Source organism: Pungitius pungitius, chromosome 4 (assembly GCF_949316345.1).
Source record: "Pungitius pungitius chromosome 4, fPunPun2.1, whole genome shotgun sequence".
NCBI classification, from domain to species: Eukaryota; Metazoa; Chordata; class Actinopteri; order Perciformes; family Gasterosteidae; genus Pungitius; species Pungitius pungitius.
Window position 1 is genome coordinate 7,453,380 of NC_084903.1, and position 21,993 is coordinate 7,475,372.

At 45.8% G+C, this 21,993-nt stretch overlaps 1 protein-coding gene and 1 non-coding gene across 4 annotated transcripts; both read right to left on the reverse strand.

Moving 5' to 3' along the window:
• Positions 1-30: 30 nt before the first annotated feature.
• On the reverse strand, positions 31-21,518 carry lrp3 (low density lipoprotein receptor-related protein 3). 3 transcript variants are annotated; one of them, XM_037483419.2, is made up of 8 exons: positions 21,448-21,518; positions 21,269-21,312; positions 10,347-10,482; positions 10,059-10,264; positions 6,307-6,923; positions 5,596-6,068; positions 5,232-5,364; positions 31-4,891 (listed from the first exon to the last, which is right to left on the reverse strand). In XM_037483419.2, the coding sequence occupies exons 2-8, from the start codon at positions 21,294-21,296 to the stop codon at positions 4,043-4,045; spliced, it is 2,442 nt and encodes an 813-aa protein (XP_037339316.2). In that variant the 5' UTR covers positions 21,297-21,312; positions 21,448-21,518; the 3' UTR covers positions 31-4,042. The 3 variants fall into 3 exon arrangements, with proteins under 3 accessions (XP_037339316.2, XP_062417679.1, XP_062417678.1); XM_062561695.1 differs by lacking the exons at positions 21,269-21,312; positions 21,448-21,518 and adding an exon at positions 20,048-20,168; XM_062561694.1 differs by lacking the exons at positions 21,269-21,312; positions 21,448-21,518 and adding an exon at positions 20,048-20,168 and having other exon boundaries at positions 10,347-10,485.
• Positions 21,519-21,745: 227 nt separating this feature from the next.
• On the reverse strand, positions 21,746-21,819 carry trnat-agu (transfer RNA threonine (anticodon AGU)). The gene has a single exon. It is a non-coding gene; the product is annotated as a tRNA-Thr (tRNA).
• Between the last annotated feature and the right edge of the window lie 174 nt (positions 21,820-21,993).

Below are 21,993 nucleotides of genomic sequence, written 5' to 3' on the forward strand. Positions count from 1 at the left end.
GTTTTTTGGGGGGAATAATTCAGTAAATGATGAAGAGCAGGACATTTATTATTTGCAGGCACAAGAAAACAATGAATAATCAGCTAAAGGCTGAACAGGGTTTTTGATAAGCAACCCCCACAACGTCATGAAGGCCTCTCTCTTTCAGGACAAAATATACAAATATATTTCTTAAAATAAGAGGAATGCTTTCATACAAACAAATAAACAAAAACAAATACCCAATAACTTCAGCCTTTCACCCACGAGAAGCTTAGGAGAAGGTATCCCATAATCAGAAAACCTGGTTCAGAAGTAGCTACTTTACTTTTTAGTGGCCTCAATCCAGCCTATTTTCCCTGAAAATATTATTGAAAAATACAGTGATTGGGCTTAATGGAAAATGTTTGATAATGTACATTATGGTGAGTAGATGCCACAGGGGAAATAAAAAACATCTAAGATCCCGACTTGCCTTTTTGCCAAGCAGTGTATCACTACATTAACAAAGCTGTAGAACACAAGGTAGAAACACTTAAACGTGGCTGACAGACAATAAAATATTGCAGATATTTCTTTATATACAAAACATTTTAAATTAAAGTATATGTTACCGTATATTCTGTATATTTGGCCGGCATCAGTCTGAAGCAATGAATTTAGCGGTTTATAGATTTCTGTTTTAAAACCGGGTCAATACACTGGAATTAGCTTATTGAATATCTTCCCTTACTTCTTTGCCAAAATAATCCCAGAGTTTGCCGATGCAGTAGTAAATTTAACTCCAGAGCAGTCGGGTGTACCAATCACATGTCATATCACTAGGCTGTATCCAGACAGACAGATCTAATCTCTTCAAACATGTAAACCACAACTGTGGACCACTAAACGGTCCATGATATTTACAACAGCAAGGAAAAAGGCATTTTTAACACATCAAAAGCAAGTAAGCACATACATTCTGCAGATGTGTAATTATCTTTAAGTTAAATAAGGACGTACAAGCTTTGAACCAAATAACAAGGAAAATAGCACAAAATATGTAAAGCAAGCATTTGGTAAACTGATTGAAATGAAATAAAAGTAGATCATTAGGCAGGAAATTCATTTGGAAACGTCTCTAATGGCACATAACACGTAGCAGCCAGGCATGACAAAACTTCTGTAAGAAGAAAGCACACAAGTGTAACAAAGCGTTGAGCTCACTTAACGGGAAAATCAGAAACAACGTGTTTATACAGAAACCTGACCCTGCAGCTTAAAACCAGCAGTCCTACTTGCAGGCGTATCGGACATTTCTGATCAATATTAACATCCTGCAGACACAGACGGAGACATCTATTGGTGTCAGGCGAGGACGGACGTTATCTTGTGATCACAAGTCGCCTATTTTGTTATCTCAAGAACAACAAGCTTTTGTATTTTGAGGTAATGAGATAATCAAACAGTTATCAGGAGAAAACAAATCACTTAAAATGTTTATCAGTTCAGGATTTCAGATGGCAGTTTGCACTGATGGCAAAAATCTAGCAGCTGATTTTAGCTGAATTTGTTAGTTCAAAAGTGGCGATCACTATTTAAAACAGACCACACAAGTTCCAACCGAGGCAGAATAATACATTGTGTCTTTCTATTGGAGTTAACATTCAGATCAGCCTTATAAGGCTAACTTTGTTCTCGGCCCACATACACAAGTTATTCTTAAAGCAGTATTTAACATGCTTTGACACTATTTAACCCTGGTAAGCCTGGACAGAGCTGTCCAGGTCTCTGGTGCTGATCAGGCTACTGTTCCCATTTCGCAGCTTGTTTTCCTTTCCCTCCACATCCAACTACAGTGACTGTTTGAGCTACTCATCATTTTTATTCTAGAGATCTGCCTTTTGGTTTACAGAAAATCGGACAAATGAACCCACTGTTGCCAGAAAACAAGTGTTGTTACCTCTACATAAGGAAATACGTGTGAAATAAATCCCAGCTTGGCCGTTTGTAGCTTGCGTAGTTTCAAGAAAAGTACAAGTGATACATTCTTTAGGAGCTCAGCAGTAATTAGTCAATGGTTATTAGGAGGGGTCACCTCAGAGAGATACGCTTTAGAAGAAAATCAGAAACACAGGCAATCAGGTTGAATCAAGTTCACTGTTCGTCAAGGCAGAGACATGAATATAAAGTAGGGCTGGTGCAGCCGTCTCTAGTGAAGACTGAAAAATAGAGGCTCTTGTTTTAACATCCTGTAATAGAAAGTCCCACAGAGTAAATATGAATTTCCAGTGGAATAAACCAGCGGTCCGGGGGGGCGTCTGCACTGACCAGTGTGCAGTCAGTCAGCAGCAATGCAGAGGTACAGTTGGGATGAAGAGGTCTAAAAAATAACATATTCTGAAGTGAAGCCAATTTGCCGACACTTCAACATTCATATAAAATCTCTACTTTGCACCGAATGGAAATCAGAGCAGTCGAGTTCATTCAAGTGAGGGAAGACTTCCTCGGGTGGACGGTTGGAGTTTCACTGTATACCTGGATTCACTACACCTGTTGTTGGCTTTCTAAACCTAATGATAACTATCAAGTTAAAATGAAGATTTTAAATATACATTGGATATGTCTCATAAAAATAAAGAAAATATAGTGCTGATTTTTAGGGAATTTCGGCTTTGAGTTAGATGGGATAACTCACAACCGAATCCTTAAAAATAGCTTAGCTTAGCATAAAGCTTAGCACAGGTGGAAGCAGGGAGCCCAAATCCGTCTGAATGTTACACGTTGAACAACAGCACCTTTGAAGCTTATTTACTGCCTTCAGACAGACTTGCGGATTCACCCTTTTCCAACTTTTGTGCCTAAACTCACCGACTGCTTAGTGTATCACTAATTTACGTAAATATACAAAAGTAGTAATGATCTTGCTATCTTACTCTCCGCAAACCAAATAAGTGCATTTCACACAAAAAATCCAATGCTTGCGGTTCAAAGTTGTGTTTGAAACGTAAGACTAGTGTTTATATATTTTTTAATCATCAACAAGCCCCAAGAAAAGAACCAAACCAACAAAGTTGTGTCCCTGCTAACAAGTAGTGTCTGGAGTGGCTTGGTGACAGCATGGCTGCAGCATAGCTCACACGGTCTTCATTTCCATTTCCAGCCCTGTTGCATGTCATACCCTACCCCCCATTTCTACGCTATCCTCCCCAAACGAAGGCAAAAATGCCCCCCAAAAAAATAATCTTAAATTTTGTATCTGTAGTCTGATATGTCCTCCCTCCTCTGTGTCGTAGCGCTCCATTGTTATTCAAAAAGTGTAATATATCAATGAGCCTCATTGCTTCACTGGGCCGCTCAATAACCATACTGTAGTTTATATTGACTCAATCTGACAAATAGTGTCCGACAAATGTACTATGAGGTCCTTTTTGAATATTATTTTGTGAAAAGTCCTTCTGAAAAGTTTTCATTAAAAAAAAAAATTTGGTCTTTCAATAGGAGAGCATATAATAAGGCTGCTGAAGACAAATGTATTGGGAGGTTTGACGAACTCTTATTGTTTTGGGCCTTATAATATAACTTTATGGGGGTAACATGAATTAAAAATATCACTAATTTTATCCTTTGATCTGACAGCACCTCATCCAATAAAGTGGGAATACGACTAGAATTAATATTCAGGTGAATTGATTTGTAATCACTAAGGCTTTTATAGTCACAGTATTTAGCGGTGCGTAATGGCCCTGGGTAACAACACAAAGGCTGCTTTGGCGTTCTAAGAACACGTTGCCAATATCAAATTGAGTTTGATTACCTGGGGCAGGCTCCTCACGGGTTTACGGTCAAACAGGCCTGTGCGCATTTCATTGTGGGAGTCAACATTTTACAAGGAGATTTTTGCTGCATAACAGACAACAAGCACAACCTACGCTGGTTTCATTCAACAGACATGAGCTGCTTTTATATTCTACTGCACTTGCTGAGGGACGGCTCTCACCTCTGGACCTGATGGGGACACATTTCAAGAACACTTCAGCAGAGCAAATATTGCTGATCTCAGCGGAGTACCTTCCTAATCTCTTCAGCATGGCGTTGTCTCCCTCCCTGAATCTCCTCCCTCGTCACCGAGGGTAAACCTGGAGAGCCTCTTCTTGCCTTCGCTCCTCCTCTCATCCCTGCGTCTTATTGCCCTGTTCGCTACCCCCATAGTGAAGTGGCCGTTGCTGACCTCTGCTTTCGAGGGCTCAGGGGGTGAAGTCACCTCACGCCCCAGGTAGTGCGGTAGGGTCGTGGGGGTCTGGGAGCTGCTGGGAAACACTAGGGGTGAGACGGGTGACAGTGGCCCCAAGGAGGAGTAACGTCTCAAGGAGACCCCATTTAGGTTAACGGCGAGCTCCAGGACCAGCTTCCTCGATGTCCTCGTGGGGCGTGGGGGCACGAGGGCTTCCTGGGGTGTGGGAGGGGGTGCGGTATGTTCTGAAAAGTCACTCTGAACAGGGGTGGAGGGCTCAGATGGTGTTGGCCTGCCGACGGGCGACAGTCCCCCCCCCTCTGGGCTGTCCGCTGACAGCAGGGAGAGCGGTGAGGCGGGGCTTTCTGACGTGCAGGACTGCAGGTCGGCGGTGGCTGAGAAGCACGAGCCCCGCCTCCCAGCCACGTAGCACTCCTCCCTGAGCCCACCTCCGGGCCTCGTCAGGGGCCCCTGAGCACCCACGGTTCGGTAGCTGTGGAGCCCCAGGGCGATCTGCGCGGGTCCGGGGGAGTCGAGCAGAGGGACTTGGCCTCTGGCTCGCACCACCCCGTGGAACAGGCGGCTCCACAGATGCCCGAGGCGGCGGCGAGAGGAGGAGGAGGAGGAAGTGGAGCGCCGCGTGGAGTGACGTCTGATCTGCCTGCGCATCGCCAGCCGCAGGTTCTGTAGCACGGAGGCCTGGGGGAGAGGAAGCACAGCCGGAGAGGAAACTATAGAGATGAGGACTTCTTCAGAAACTTCATTAACCATTTTAGTTGTGCTGGTATGTGGCTCTTGTTTCCTTATTATCTGGTGTTTATACTACTTTACAATAGTATTAGTAATAACGGAAAAACATTTCATGAAATGTGGGACACAATTTCAGTGATTTCAGGAATGTAATTCAAAAAAGAGATCTTGACTGCTATTGTCAGTGTCTGGATTGCACTACAACTGCTCGTTGCACAAATTAAAACAAAAGAGTAAGTCACCAGTACGCTTGACAATGGAGGTAAAACACTGTGTGTAAATGCTCTACCTGAGTGGGGTTGTACACCGGGAAATCATCCACCGGAGGGATTAGACCCTGGGCGATTAACTGACCATACGAAGGGGGGGCTTCCCTCTGGACAAACTCTGCCTCCATGCGAGTCATCTGAGTCTCAAAAGCTCTGTAAAGGAAATGGGGGAAAGGAAGAGGAGGTACATTATAAGTACCCTCAGCCGAGTTCTTAGCATCTGCACCGTCAACTGTGATAACAGACAGGTAATAAACAGACGTTATGCTTCTGGACTCAGTTACAGGAGGGAATACAGTATTCGGAAACAAAGATTAAAATCAAAGCCAAAATCAAAGGGAGGGACTACAAAAGGACATTATTGGGACGCTGCCGATTCCCCACCTGTACTCTCTGCTTCTGAGGGAGTGGAGTTTGAGGGCACAGCCGAGGGCGATGACCAGCAGGAGACTGCAGACCAGGCTGCCGATCAGGGCGGCCGTGATCACCTTCCTGGGCACCGCCGCCAAGCAGTCCCTCTCGTCGCTCCCGTCCAGGCAGTCCTCCTGGCCGTCGCAGCGCCACGTCTCAAAGATGCACAGGTTCGTGCCGCAGTGGAAGTTGCCGGGTTGGCAGTCGTAGCAGTTCTTCTCGTCCGAGCCATCCGGGCACCTCTTTTGGTTGTTGCAGCGCTCGGAGGCCGGGTAGCACGTGCCGCCGCCGCCCTCGCAGGGGAACTCCCCGTCCGGGCACGTCGAGCAGGCCTCCTCGTCGCGGCCGGACGGGCAGTGCCAGTAGCCGTCGCAGCGCTGGCGCTCAGAGTAGCAGCCCTGATCGCTGCCACAGGGGCGCTCACCGGGGAAACAGTAACCTTTGACCTGGGAGGGGCAGGGGGAGGAATGCGTCACGTTCTTGACAAACACCTTTTTCATTGACTGTGGTCCGAGAAGCAACAGAACAGCGACACTCTTCATTCAAACACACAGGCGTTAATTCCTAAATTTAGAGAGAAATGGTACTCGAGCGAAGAGGTTTGAAACGATATAAACAAGCTTAATGGAGGTGGTTTGAACTGTTGAATTGCGAGAGTCAGATGGAGATGAACAAATGCAGTACCTGGTACGTGGCGTTGAAGCCGTGCCCGGAGCTGTGAGGCTGGGCCATGTACAACACACTCATCTGCCCGCGGCTCGACTCGAGCAGCGCCGGGCGCCTGTTGTTGTGGTGCGACAGCACCTGCAGGAGGTGCTCCGCACGCTGCTGCAGCCCGTCGTAGACACGCAGCGAGTCTCCGGGCCCGAGCTGCAGGTCCAGCTGCAGGACGATGGGTTTGGGGTCCTGGGTGTCCAGCGACCACGAACACCTCAGCTCCGCCGCGGCGCTCCTGTTGGCTCGGAAGAAATCTGGGGAAGCAAAGGCGCCGTAGAAGTTGCCCAGGCGCCTGCCGCAGGCGGTGTCGGGGCAGCCCAGCTCGTCGGCGCCGTCGGCACAGTCGCGGGCGCCGTTGCAGCGCAGGGCGACGGGCAGGCAGCGGGTGGACTGGGCCTCGGTGCACGCCAGCGAGCCGAGGGGGCAGGGGCCGGGACGGGCCTCGGTGGGGGGGGGGGAGCAGCTGCGTTCGTCCGTGCCGTCGCCGCACTCGTCCTGGCTGTTGCACTTCCAGGAGCGAGGAAGACACTTCCCGTTCCCACACAGGAATTCGTCCGACTGACAGCTGCTCTGACCCAGGTGACCTGCAGAGAGGGCACGTCGACGGATTGCAATTAACGCTCTGCACATCCTCCAATATGGACCATTGTCACTACCTGCGGTTTGGTTTACTCTCCGCTTGCTAGAGTCAATACTCTCTCTATGATTACTCGGTTGTAGTGTGCAGGGCCACACAGAAAGCTTCTCTTATCCCTGTAAAAACGTGGTGGCAGCAGGCCACCATAATTATTATATCATAATCTGATATTGTAAATCCAAACATTGACAAAAAGGCAGTGTTTTCCTGTGGCATGAGGGCGGGATGGGTTTATAGAAAAAAGTCACATATATATATATATATATATAGTCAGTCGTATATATATATATATATAGTCAGGGCCGGGACTTTAGCGCGTTAATTATGATTAATTAATTACAATGTGAATTAAGATTAATTAATTACACAAAAAATAACACATTAAACATTTTTTACACTTATTTTTTGAATAATGAGTTTCGGAGGACCGATTATACTGGAGCACCAACTAGCGTTCATGACTTCAGATAACAACAAACCACAGTGAACATGAACGAAGAAGCTGACGAGACCGTGTCGGGTGGCCCCGTGAATGGGAAATTTTATTATAAAAAACACACGGATGGAAGCGTCCATAACAGCATGGTTGTGTGCAAGCTATGCAACAAGGAATTCACATCGAGCCTCAAGTATCACCTCAACGCAAAACAATTAGCAGCTAGCGTGGACGTTAGCCCGACCCGAGCACAAGGACCCACACCCAACCCACACTGCACCAGATGACTGGTTTAAGGACCAGGGTAACAAAGTCCACATCTGAAAAAATAACCAATGTTCTGAATGTACTTGAAAGTATTGGTCTACTTAAAAAAACCTAGTTTACAGAAGGTCTACTTACCTATAGGCTACCTGAATTTCTGAAAGTACTATATTTCTAAATATGCTATTTCTACACTTGTCTGCTGGAATTGGTTGAACAAAAATAAAAATCCATGTGAAAAAAATTACTTCTCACTGTTCTCAGGTCAAATATTTATGCAATTAAAATGTGATTAATTTTGATTAATTAATTACAAAGCCTCTAATTAATTAGATTAATATTTTTAATCCAGTCCCGGCCCTAATAATATATATATTATATTATTATATATATATTGACCTTACATATATTTTTTTATAATAATTTTTTACCTATTATTTAAAAAAAATCTTTTCTTTTTTGACCCTACATATTTTGACTTTTTTCACAATATTTTTTTTCCCATGACATGACTGGAATGATCTTAGATGGAGCAACCTACATGTTCCTGTCACTAATGCCAAATGCCCCAAATTTCTGTACTTTAAACCTTATCTGGGTTCAACCCTCAAGGGACATGGTGGCTCTTCCTAAATCCTTTTTTATTTTGGGTAACCGACATTTATAAAAAATCATAATGGGATATTGCCCCAGAGACGGATTGGTGCATCTTGGAGGATCAACCATGCTATTCATCCTTCCTGCATTGGTAAAGGCACAAGTGAGTTGAATTTGAATCTAACAGAGAATTGGAGGGTGGATGCACTAAAAAGGGTAAACAAATCTACACCCTGTGCCATAGTGTCAGTTTAAGGTTGTCCACAGGATGCCCTGAAGTAGACAAACATGTGATTGTCTTGAAAAATGCCCTCAGAGGCTGTAATAAGTTTCATGTCAATGTGACCACTGAATGAGACACATCTGCTCATCTTTACTGACTCATCCGGCCTTCTCTCCCATCAAAAAGGTGGAACCCTATAGGCTATGTAGCATGGCTAATAAGTGATAAAAGCTTAATTAGCAATTAACATCAAATTTAGTCGATTCATCATCATTCAAAAGATTCTTCATCATTCTTGACAATGCCATCATAACTCAAGTGAACGCACCTTGTGTTTCTGCATAACCCCCAGGGTTCACTTCTCTGAAACAACCAGTGGGGACAATGCCCCCACAACTACCTCCGCGGCAGTGTGCTCACAACTTGGCAGGAGTGGGATTTGAACCCACTGGCGCTTACAGAGGCTTTTGGCCCCTACACTCACCCCTACACCACCAGTCCTGGTCACATTTTGGCAACTTTGATTCTCCTATTTAACCTTGAGCATGTGAGTTAAACTTTAAAACTCTTTTAAATGCTATTTCCACATCTGGGCCTGAACCCACAACCTTCAAGTGCAGTGCAGGCTTGTGGCAGCAGCTCTTCTGCTGTGCTACTTCACAAAACACTAACCAACTCTTTGTTTGTTGTATTTAACCTTGAGATTGCTACTCAAACCTGAAGTAAAGCCAAAGGCTCAAACCCAAGACTGGGCTTGAACCCACAACCTACAGGGTAAGGACAGTAGCTCGTCAGCTTTTGTGCTGCACTACCTCACCATGCACAAATTGCATTTTTGTTTCTCGTATTTAACCTTGAGACTGCTACTCAAACCTCAAAACTCTTTCAAAGCAGAAGTGATGTCTGCATGAAGGGGCATGAACCCACAACCTCAGACAGCAGGTTGGAGCTTGCAGCCTTTCAGTTGTTCCCTTGTGCTATTCAAGCACATGCCTCATTGTGTCCGTTTCTCATATTAGACCTTGGGAAACCTCAAAACTGTTTCAAAGTTTACAGTTTGAAGCCCTGACTGCAACCAAACCCTCCTTCTGAGAGAGCAGGTTTGAACTGAGGATCCTCCACACTTCAGCCTTCCTGCTATCTCCCTGCACTGTTCCACCACACACCTGTTGATGCTCTCGCTGTTCTCAGGTCAAATATTTATGCAATTAAAATGTGATTAATTTCGATTAATTAATTACAAAGCCTCTAATTAATTAGATTAATATTTTTAATCGAGTCCCGGCCCTGATATATATACAATATATTCTACAAAGAGAGTCGAGTCAGCAGCGTCAGTGGCACCACACTCGAGTAATGATGATGATCATTGAGGAATGATGATGTTCCTATGCAGCATAACAGAAATAAATGGACTGCTAGGATGAGACACGGGGACTGACAGGGCACCGCGGGTCTGTTGGTATTATAAACAGCAACATGCAGAAATGAAACCCTCAATCACACTCAAACCTCTTGATTTCCTCAGTAATATTTGAAGTTGTAATATTTATCCAGTGTACCTCGGATGTAGGAGAGACGGAAGCCCTGGGCCTGCCCAGAACTGTTGGCCCGAGAGTGGAAATACAGCCAAACACGCCCCCTGGTGGAGACAAAGGGCAGCGGCAGCATGGAGCCACACAGCCTGGACTCCCCGTTCCTCATAGGCGTCAGCAGGAGAAAGTCCCCCAAACAACTCCCCGATTCTGCCACGTCAAAGCTACGGAAACTGGGGGGCAGAAGATGGGTGATGTCAGGTGCTTCCTCCCCAACAAGTGCTGTGTGCACACTATATGTGCGACGGCCTCTACCTGATGGTGATGACCTCGCCCTGGCCTCCCTGGATATGCCAGCTGCAGTTGACCCCGGCGGGGTAGTTCAAAGGCCACGAGGGGCTGTAGATCACACCCCTCCGCTCGGTGTGGACCTCCGCTCGCTCGCTGCAGCCTGCTGGGAGGGGTGCAAAGATACAGGAGGAGGATGGGAACACACGCACATTAATGAGGTCGGGTCCGACGAGCCTTTTCTGGACGTTTATGTGTCATCAGGACACGGACCTGGAACAAGTGCTGTTGTGTCACAGTGTTCCGTGTGAGTCATATGACATGTACTCATGCATGAGTTATATGACATGTACTCATGCAGTACAATGCCACGGAAAGATCAACACGGGCAATGTGTCAGTCGGAGCACACCATGTTACAAGACTACTCACAGATATCTATTTTCGTTATTTGAATTGGCAAAAATTTGTTTGTTAATTGGGTCTATTTCTGGCCACAGAATAATATATGATGACTCGTGGTGGTAGCTAAACAGGTGTTCGTCTTTTAAAGGATTTGTTGACAATAAGAGGTGTTACGGACCTGCCGGCTCCTCCTCCTCGTTGTGTCTATTTGCGTCTCCCCTACAGGTGAGGGGTGCACAGGTGTGACGGGTTGCCGATGATTCCTTCCAGGAACACCTGGGATGGTTGGATGTATCCGGAGGGGTTTAAAAGCGCTGGAGACCTGGTGGAAGGAGGGCTGCCGCTTCTCCTTCTCTCCCGCACCGTTTTGCTGACTTTGTTTCCTTTTACATGACTTTTCATATACCCTGATTTCATACGCTTTCAGTTCTCTTGACTAACACTTATACTGACTTTATTTATTTTACGTTGCTCATTCCTTATCATTAATAAACTGTATTTTCTTTCAATCAACTCTTCCGCGTGGTCTTCCCTCTCTGTTGCATGGCCAGGCACAGGCAGTATGTAACAGAATTGGGGGCTCGTCCGGGATCGATCCAAAACGACGTCGGTAAATATATATTAAAAAAAAAAAGTATATATATAATAATTTATGCGTTTGAATGTATTGAGACCGTTTCGTTTAGGTGCGTCTGATTCGGAAAGTGCTTTTGATAGTTCATTGATTTGAACGTGTTTTTTTGGGAAGACTCATGCGGATTAAGGTGAAAATCAATTGCGTTTGGAACAATTATTTATTTATTTTGTTGGTGCGTGAGAGGGGGAGAACAATTAGGTAAATCTGTACCTTGGCCGTCATTAAAGTAGGCCAGGTTGAAGTATTGGCGGTGAGCGATTGTTTGACAAGTGTAGGTCTGCACTGCGCGTCAAGATTGATTGATTTGATAAAGTATTCGATAAAATTATCAGAGCTTTACGAGTGCCCGTTAGTTGTAATGTTTGTTATTTTAGTTTGTTATTTTTGTGCTATCCTGGGCAGAGGGCACCGTCGTGGAAGCCTTCTTTAACGGCATTTTGTCGGGGAAGTTAAGGCTCCGCTGATATTGTGTAATAAAAATCTCTGTCCTTGGGATATGCATGAAGAGGATCGCTATTTTTTTTTTCTTTTTTCAGGGCAGCTCTGTTTTGTCTCGTCTGATGCGCAGTGTGGTAGCCACATTTGCATTGGGAAAAGGTGAGCTTGTTATCTTTATCTGCAAGAATTGTATGGGGTAAAATTCGTTTCATTTGTATGGCTAGTTTGGAGGATTTTTTTGTTTCTCCATCCGTGGAGGTTTTGAATAATTTAGCAAAAGATCAGTTGCGCCAGGTTTGTGATCATTATGGCCTTGACTTAGGTTTACCCAGAACAGCAAAATTAGCCCAGATTAGATTGTCAGTTCAGGCTAAATTGGTTGTTAGGAATATTTTGTCACCTGTATCTAAAATTATGGATGAGTTGGGAGAAGCACCGTCGACATCTCATTTGACAGGGTTGTCTATGGTGGCACTCACGTTTGAACAACAAAAGGTGTTGCTAGAAATGCAACAGAAAGAGAGAGAAGCTCAACGTGAGGCAGAACGTCAAGAGAGAGAAGCTCAACGAGAGGCAGATCGACAGGAAAGAGAAGCTAAACGCGAGTTAGAGATGGAAAGAATAAAAAGTGAACGTGATGTGGCGTTAGAACGGCTGAGACTGAGTGCTGAAGGTAGGCTTCCAGTTGATGGGGAGGAGGGTCCTGCTCCTAGGGAGTCTGTGCGTTCCCCTGATATATCTAGCATGGTTAGGTTGCTGCCAAAATTCAATGAAAGAGATCCAGATATTTTCTTTTCTTTATTTGAGAGTGTGGCTGATGACCGTGGCTGGACTGACTCCGAAAGAACGTTGCTAATCCAAAGTGTTCTTGTAGGTAGAGCACAAGAAGCGTTTATTGCTTTGCCTGTAGCAGATCGGAAAAAGTATGTCAAAGTAAAAGAGGCAGTGCTTAAAATTTATGAATTGGTTCCTGAGGCTTATCGTTTGCGGTTTCGCAGCTGGAGGAAGGGAGAAAAACAGACGTATACAGAGGTAGCGAGGGAATTGTACAGCCACTTTAATCGTTGGTGCTCCGCGGTGGGAGTCACTACTTTTGAAGAATTGTCTAACCTGATTGTTTTAGAACAGTTCAGAAACATCCTTCCGGAGCGCGTCGCTACACATATATTTGAGCGGAAGATGAAAACCGCAGCGGAAGCCGCAGTTGTGGCTGACGATTTTGCTTTGACACATAAGTACAGTTTAAAAGACACAGGTCAGGTTTATCAGGAAAAACGTTTTGGACGTTTCAATAGAGCTTTGGGGTCTTCTTCGTTGGGCTCATTTGAGTCACCTACTCAGAGAGTAGATTCACATTCCAATCAGTCACACAGAGGTGCTGTGAGTTTTCGCAGAGATTCTAGGTTTTCTGCGTTTACACCTGCCAGTCAGGCTAAGAATGATGCTGATGTGTGTCGATACTGTTTGGATAAGGGGCACTGGAAGAGAGACTGTCCTGTGTTAAAGGGGAAAAGTCAGAGAAAGGGTACTGAGGTTGTTAGGGGGGTCACACTTGCTGTATCTGAGTCTGTTCGACCTGCTAAAGTTTTGATGGGTGAGACCGAGGTTAAATCTGAAGGCTTTGTGACGCCATTTCAGCTATCAGGCCTTTGCTCTGATGGGGCCAGTGAGAGAAACGGTGGACCTGACTCAGTTGTGCCTGGGGGAAGTGGTTACTTTCCTTTTGTTACGGATGGGTTAGTCTCACTGGTGGGTAGTTCCAACCAGGTGCCAGTTAAGATACTTAGGGACACAGGGGCGTCTGAGTCTTTTATCTTGGAGTCTGTATTGCCTTTTTCTGCAGACTCTAGTACTGGGAACAATGTTTTAGTCCGGGGGATTGGGTTGCAAGTTGTCTCTGTTCCATTGCACAGGATTAATCTGCAGTCTGATTTAATGCAAGGGGACATAAAAATAGCGGTTCGCCCTTCTTTACCAATCGAGGGCATCCATCTTCTTTTAGGTAACAACCTGGCTGGAGAACGTGTCTGGCGTGATGTAGTGCCCCCTGTGATTGTTGCCAACGATCCTTCTATTCCAGCCGACAGTGACGTTGGGGGTCAGAATTTGACTTTCTTTACAGCTTGTGCCGTGACACGGGCTATGAGTCATGCCTCTAATGATGATATTTCTCAGAGTAGAGAGTTTAAGTCTGTTGTTGTGCCTAATTTACCCCCATCTCTCTCTCATAGTGATTTTGTTGCAGCTCAAAAGGAGGATGCAACATTGAAAGATCTGTTCGTTGGGGTGTTAACGCCTGTGGAGTTGCGAAATGCATCGCGAGGGTATTTTATTCAGGATGGGTTGTTGATCCGGAAGTGGTCCTCTCACACTGACGAAGGGGTTGATGATCCAGTGTTTCAAGTGATAGTACCATGTAAGTTTAGAGACCTGGTCCTACAGACAGCTCATGGGAATGTAGCGGGGCACTTGGGGGTTAGAAAAACCTATGACCGTCTTATGAAGTACTTCTATTGGCCTCGAATAAAGAAGGATGTGGCAGCCTTCATTAAGACGTGTCATGTATGCCAGTTGACGGGGAAGCCAAATCAGGTTTTAAAGCCAGCTCCACTTTACCCTATTCCAGCTCTGGGGAAACCATTTGAAAATTTGTTAATTGATTGTGTAGGACCATTGCCTTCATCTAAGTCAGGGTGTGTTTACCTGCTGACGGTAATGTGTCAGTCTACTCGGTATCCCGCTGCCTATGCGTTGCGTACAATCACAACTAGGTCTGTGGTGAAAGCCCTTTCACAATTTATTTCCATCTTTGGTATCCCTCACACTATACAGAGTGATAGGGGCTCTAACTTCACGTCACGCATGTTCAGAGAGGTGCTCGAGCAGTTGCGGGTGAAACATCAGCGTAGTAGTGCCTATCACGCCCAGAGCCAAGGTGCTCTGGAGCGTTTTCATCAGACACTGAAGTCGCTTCTCAGGGGTTATTGTGTCGAGCTTAACAGAGACTGGGAAGAGGGACTGCCATGGTTGATGTTGGCGGCACGAGAGGTAACCCAGGAGAGCACGGGTTTCTCGCCTAATGATCTGGTCTTTGGACATAGAGTTCGGGGGCCTTTAGCGGTCTTACAGGGGGACCTGAAATGTCCTGAGTCTCCTGTTAATTTGTTGGACTATGTAAATGGTTTTCGTCGTAGGTTGTTTTTAGCCTGTGAGATGGCGACAGAAAACCTTACAAAAGCCCAACAGAAAATGAAGAGTTGGTATGACCGTCGAGCTGAGCCAAGGGTGTTCAGTCCTGGGGATCAGGTATTAGCATTATTACCGATAGCAAATTCTCCGTTCCTTGCAAAATACACAGGTCCTTATAAGATTGTTCGAAAAGTGTCAGACCTCAATTATTTACTTTCTACACCAAATCGTAGGCGTTCCACTCAGCTCTGTCACATAAATCTGTTGAAGTCCTACTACAGCAGGTTTCCAGTCTCTGCGGCAGCAGAGTCTAGTGACCTGGTTATTCCCGTTTCTTTAGCCGCAGTTGTTGGGGCTCCTAGGGCCATTGAGACTCCCTACATGGGGGCAGAAAGTAGTGGTGAGGATGTGGTAGGACCTGATGACTGTGTGCTGAAACCTCGTCTGAGGAACTCTGAGAAACTGTCAGAGTTAAATACATTGTTTGGACATTTGCCAGGGGAGCGTGCATCAGAACTGTCGTCTTTGTTGTCTGATTTTCCTTCTCTATTTTCAGATACACCATCATGTACTCATTTAATTGAGCATGATATTGATGTTGGTGAGGCAGAACCAATAAGACAGCGGTTCTATCGGGTGTCACAAGACAAACAGCGACACCTAGAGGCAGAGGTGAAGTACCTGTTGGAAAATGGTTTGGCTAAGCCTTCCTATTCAAGTTGGGCTTCACCCTGTATATTGGTCAGTAAACCTGATGGGACTAATAGATTCTGTACCGATTATCGTAAATTGAATAACATCACAAAATCAGATTCTTTTCCACTCCCAAGGGTTGAAGATTGTGTTGATCGGGTAGGATCGGCAAAGTTTGTGAGTAAATTTGACTTATTGAAAGGATATTACCAAGTCCCATTGTCACCTCGAGCTCAGGAAGTTTCAGCCTTTATAACACCATCTGGGTTATATTCCTATTCGGTTATGAGTTTCGGTTTACGAAATGCTCCAGCCACATTTCAACGACTTATGAACCGTGTTGTTTCTGGGTTGCAGGGATGCGCTGTGTACCTCGATGATGTGGTTGTGTACAGCGAGGAGTGGTCTGAACATCTGGACCGTATTCGGGCTCTCTTTTCTAGGCTTGTTGATGCTCGCCTCACTGTAAATCTAGCCAAGTGTGAGTTTGCCCAGGCTACAGTTGCATACTTGGGGAAGATCGTAGGGCAGGGGCAAGTGAAGCCGGTCCATGCTAAGGTGGTGGCTATTGATAAGTTTCCTGTCCCTACCAACAAAACAGAGTTGCGGCGGTTTTTGGGCATGGTAGGGTATTACCGCAGCTTTTGTTCAAACTTTTCTACGGTAGTAGCCCCTTTGACTAATCTGTTAAAAGATAAAGTAAAGTTTGAATGGACTGTGACCTCTCAAACTGCTTTTGATAATGTCAAGTTGTTGATGACTTCTGCCCCAGTTTTGATGGCACCCCGTTTTGATCAGCCTTTCCAGATGCAGGTTGACGCAAGCCATGTGGGGGCTGGTGCGGTGCTCCTGCAGAGTGATGAGCAGGGGGTGGATAGGCCAACATGTTACTTCTCAAGAAAGTTTAATTGTCATCAGTTGAATTATTTGACTATTGAGAAGGAAACATTGGCGTTAATCTGGGGTCTACAGCAGTTTGATGTGTATCTAGCTGGGGGCGCTGTTCCTATCACTGTCTACTCGGATCACAATCCACTGACATTCCTCCACACTTTAAAGAGTCCTAGTCAGCGCCTTATGCGTTGGGCTTTATTTTTGCAGCCATACAATTTGCACATACGGCACATTCGGGGCGTGGACAATGTCATGGCTGACGCTTTGTCCCGTGCTCCGGGTGGGCTGGAGTGAATGCTTTGCCTTGGCCTCTATATCTCTCTCTCCCTGTTTCTCCACTCTTCTTCCGCTTAATCTCCTTAAATATAGCTTTCCAGGTACCGGGATTTGCGGGAGCTCTTGGTATGCGGGAGGGTGATTGGAGCTGCTGGAGAGTAGAGGGGTTTTGGGCCTGTGGACAAAAGGGTTCCTGTGTCCAGTCCATGTGAATGGGCTGTCAACATACCGAAACGAAAGTTAAGTGCTCACTTTGAGTTTATAGAAATCATTTTAAAAATTAAGAATGTTTTTGTTATTTTGTGTGGGGTTTCGAACATTTTTTTTTGCAGAGGCCTTTAGGGGCCTCTGTCTTAAGGGAGGGGGTGTTACGGACCTGCCGGCTCCTCCTCCTCGTTGTGTCTATTTGCGTCTCCCCTACAGGTGAGGGGTGCACAGGTGTGACGGGTTGCCGATGATTCCTTCCAGGAACACCTGGGATGGTTGGATGTATCCGGAGGGGTTTAAAAGCGCTGGAGACCTGGTGGAAGGAGGGCTGCCGCTTCTCCTTCTCTCCCGCACCGTTTTGCTGATTTTGTTTCCTTTTACATGACTTTTCATATACCCTGATTCCATACGCTTTCAGTTCTCTTGACTAACACTTATACTGACTTTATTTACTTTACGTTGCTCATTCCTTATCATTAATAAACTGTATTTTCTTTCAATCAACTCTTCCGCGTGGTCTTCCCTCTCTGTTGCATGGCCAGGCACAGGCAGTATGTAACAGAGGACTCCGCAGCATCTCCACACTGTTCATACATATTGCATCTTTAAATATTGTGACCTTTATCTTTCGCCGTCTTTAAACCAACCACGAGGTGTCTTTACCATCTTGAACCCGTACGAGCCAAGCTGCTCCATCTATCACAAGAGAGATATGGACTATTCCTTTATTCATGAAGAACTGGGGACTCTGCACTCTCAGCAGGATCCACCCTGCGGCTGCAGAAATATGCACATTAGTTCCTTCCTTTCAACTCATGACCTTAAGATAGTAGCAAGAGCTGCGATGCTTCCACCACATTGCGGTTACGTTCCACTAAAACGCTTAGGTTCATATTTCTTCCCCATATTTTTTCTTGGATCAAAGCCATAAATTCAACAATTCCTCAAATAGACAGATGACCTTAGTGCCTCTTTGGGGGCCAAAAACAGAACGCAGCTGCAGTCAGACCGGTGGCCATCGCACCCTCGCTCCAGGGAACGAGCAGTGAGGTGTGAGTAGGCACAAGAGCGGCTCCCCTTTGGAGTCCTCTGGGTTCTGCAGGGAGTACGTGCATCAGGTTTGTCTCGGGACGTCCGGGTGCAGAGGAGAGGGACGTGTTAATGGGACGTTAATGTTGCATGAGTGGGAGAGATTTCAACCGGTTCGAAATCATCTCATTATTGCTTAATGCCACCTCAGGAATGACAGCGTGCAAGATGAAGCTGCGTAACGAGCCTCTTAATTACCAACCACCACGGAGGCAAAACATTAGCTTTAATGATGACTGTCCAACGTCCACACACTGCAGAGTCTTCACCAGTTCTGCTGAGTGTCTGTGAGAGTGTGTTTGTCTCACTATTTCTGGATGAATAAGATAAGTCAGCAGAGGGATCAGTAATGGATCCACTATCCAGACCCGGCTACCAAAGCATGCATGCCAATACATACACACACACACGGTGGAAAAAGCAGTTTGTAAAGTTGAGCTTCACAATGTTTGTGGTTTTTTTACCGCTGTAGATGCTCTAGATTTAATTTGCTATGATCAACAATGAGTGTAATGACCATTGTGTGTGATACCACAGCTTCTATCTGCTTGCAATGTTTAGAATTTGCAAGCAAGTTGAGTGGGTTGGACTACTGCATTTATAGTTTCTGCCAAACATGCACATAGAAATTCTAATTTACACTGTAAAGAATAGACGTGTCTCTCCTGTCCTTAAAAAGGGCCTCAACGAGTAGCACTAGTGGCTCCTATGTTGTGGCGTTTATTCTTCTTGGATGTTCAACAGGAAACAGGAAACATAATGCAATATCATTTTTACTTTACTTTATCAAGTAAAGAGTTACCTAAGTACATAACAACATGTGAATGATACTTATGCATATATTGTATTGTGTGATTTGGGCTAAATCTCAGACTCAAAGGCCGGTATAATAAATACAGCCGCTTCACATTGATAGTGGGGTAAAAGCAAAACCGTTGAACAATTTGAGGTGTTGTTGAGTAGAAATAAGATTAATCTGAAAAGTAATATACAAGAACCTGAGAATAGTTGCAGCAGTGGAGTACATTGACTGAATGTACCTAGTGTATGTTCCACCATCGGCACCCGTACAGAGCACATGAGACGGGTAGATTCAGTTTTGTGTTCAAATTTCATGTGCAGCATTAATCCCTTCAATGTTTCTCACCCTGTCGCTGGCAAAAACAATACTTCTGGGAGTGTGTCTAGAAAAAGGTGTGTGTGTGTGTGTGTGAGAGAGAGAGAGAGAGAGAGAGTCAAAGAGAGAAGTGCCTCTTCATTATGAAAATGTCCTACAAGTACTAACACGTTGGGATGGTGTGTGATCTGTTCTCCCCCCCCCCCCCCCCCCCCAGACACACACACACACACAGTATCCCCCTACCGCCCAGCCATCTCCTGGATATTCATGCCAAACAAAGTAGAGGATATGATAACAGGGGGGGGGGGCGGCGGCGGCGTCTGCAGAGAAGCAGTGATGTAATGCTGAAAGAGCATCCATGTTTCCACGCTAAGCCCGATCGTTTACGACCACAGATCGATAGCTGCGGGGGTTTCCGCGGACAGCGATACTCCCCCACCCCCTCTGTTCGATCACAACAATGAAAACCCTGTGGTCCTGGTTTATCGCATCACTTTATCCAGAGTGACACCGGAGGGAGCAGCGCGCACAATAGCATCCCCTCCGGTCCGGGTGTGGACCTTTATGAGAGTGTTCTTCTGTGGAGTGGGCAGTGATGAGTGACGTGATGAGACCACAAAGAGCCTGACTGGAGATCACCGACACACACCGAACCCCCTCACTGAGTTCCGTCGGTAATGTCACATCCGGTACACGGCCGTGTATTCTCGGTTTTAACACTACACGCACGGATGTCCATTCAAAACATCACAGGACCTTGGATGTATTGTTGTTTCCTCACCTGCACCGAGCAGAGCGGCGCGGAACCACAGCAGCAGCAGCAGATCCGTCGGCCCCATGGTCCGGCGGGGACCGGCTGCTTTCACGCCGGACACGATGCCCGCGGTTCGCTCGACATGTGTGTCATCTGTTTTTAGCTCAGACACACACCAGACGGTGCTCCAGCGGCGCGGTGCAGAGGCAATTGTTTCCTTTGCAGCGGTAGCCAAGACGCCAGCGTGAACGACGCGATTTCCGGTCAACGCTTTCAGAATAAGAGCCGCTCTTCGTCGTCGGCGTGGCATCGCCTTGACGTTGGTCATATACAAGGGCGAAACCACGGTTTAGACATTGGTGGGTGTCAAATAATTAGCCTTTCCCATCATTGTTGTGGGTTGTGGGCAGGTGTGGTGTAACAGTGATCCAGCGTGGGCATTTTATAGACTGTTTGTACTTAGGAAGTTCATGGCTGAGGTTTCTTAACCCTGTGTCTCGTGCACGTAAACACCGAGCAGGATGAAAGAAGTGAACTCACGGGGAGTAAAGGGGTTTACAGTTAATGATGAAGGATTCCACATCAGGAGAACAGTGTTGTAGGATCACTGTTACGTAGTAGCACCAGCTGGTGTTGGAGTAGAAGCAGATTCCTCCACCCTTCTTGCCGCAGAGCTCCGTGTCGCGGTCCGCACTGAGCAGCTTGAAGCCCGCCAGCTTGAGCGCGGAATCCGGTATCGATCCACTGAACCACCGTGAAGCACAAAACGGAGGATGTAGAAAAGTCTCTGTCTGTCCTCACTAGCAGCTGAAGTTGGTCCAGTTTGTTGCTCAGTGAGCGCACGTTGGAGACAAAGATGCCCGGCAGCGGTGTGCGAGAACCAACGAGCCAAGAGACCGACCCATTGAAACCTATGGTCACACACATATGCGTAACCACGCATCCACTGTGTGAGTCATGTCCCCCCAATATTGAGAAAGTACCAGTCTGTCCCCCTCCTATATACAACAGAGAATATGTAAAATATGTTCTCTTTTTATGAACCCTGTCAATGGATCAGTCTCTTGGCTCGTTGGTTCTCTCACACCGCTGTACTTCACTGATTGCTGTGTAGTTATAAAGGTTGCATATCAATTATGAAAGATTTGGACCTTACATATTAATGTTACAAAATAATCCGGATGGTGACATGTGTAAACTAGAGAAATTAGGTTTTATAGCTCTTGTTTTGAAGACATAACGACGTACCTTCCGCTCTAATTGCGTTCCCCTCCATGTTCAGCTTGCTGCATCTAACAGAACAAAATGGTCCACATTATTCTTTGTTTATGTTTTTTCCTCGCACTCAAAGATTGGATGTAACGAACAGTTGGAAAGAAAATGTAGACGTCTACTAAAGTAGAGATTAGACCACGGACGGTGTTTACCTGTGATAAGAGTACAGCCAAAACACTGCTTCATGGTTGTCTTCACCCAATCCCTTGTGTAGTCTGACGGATTCTTGGTTCATTAGCAGGCTCACTGGCACCCACATGTGGCGAGAGGGGTGTACTACAGCCCCCTCTGCTAAGTGAATTTACACATTTATTTGGATTTCGGCAGTTTCACCCATTCCGCGCAGGGTGTTTCTGGAGCATATCAAATTCAAATTCTGTTATAAACGTCTGTCATCACTGTCCCGTAATACATTTCAGGTAACTCGCGCGCGTAGAGAACTTCATCAAAAGGCACCGCTGGGATTCGAACCCAGGATCTCCTGTTTACTAGACAGGCGCTTTAACCATCTAAGCCACGGCGCCGGTACACGCGTCCCACGCGTGGTACAATTATATACGAATAACAAGACATTTAATAGTTTATATTAACGTTAACAGCTCCAGCTAGTTAGCAGCCAACTCAGTCGTATACAGCATGGACTCGAATTGTATTGTTATACAGGTGAAAATTAGAATATCGTGCAAAAGCTCATTACT

Excerpts from the sequence above, each read along its gene's own strand:
- lrp3 (XM_062561694.1), bottom strand. The coding sequence starts at position 20,105 with ATGGGGCCGACGGATCTGCTGCTGCTGCTGTGGTTCCGCGCCGCTCTG. Across the intron at positions 10,486-20,047 it reads CGCCGCTCTGCTCGGTGCAG|CAGGCTGCAGCGAGCGAGCG; the intron begins GTGAGGAAACAA and ends CACCCCTCCCAG. Across the intron at positions 10,265-10,346 it reads GGCGAGGTCATCACCATCAG|TTTCCGTAGCTTTGACGTGG; the intron begins GTAGAGGCCGTC and ends TCTGCCCCCCAG.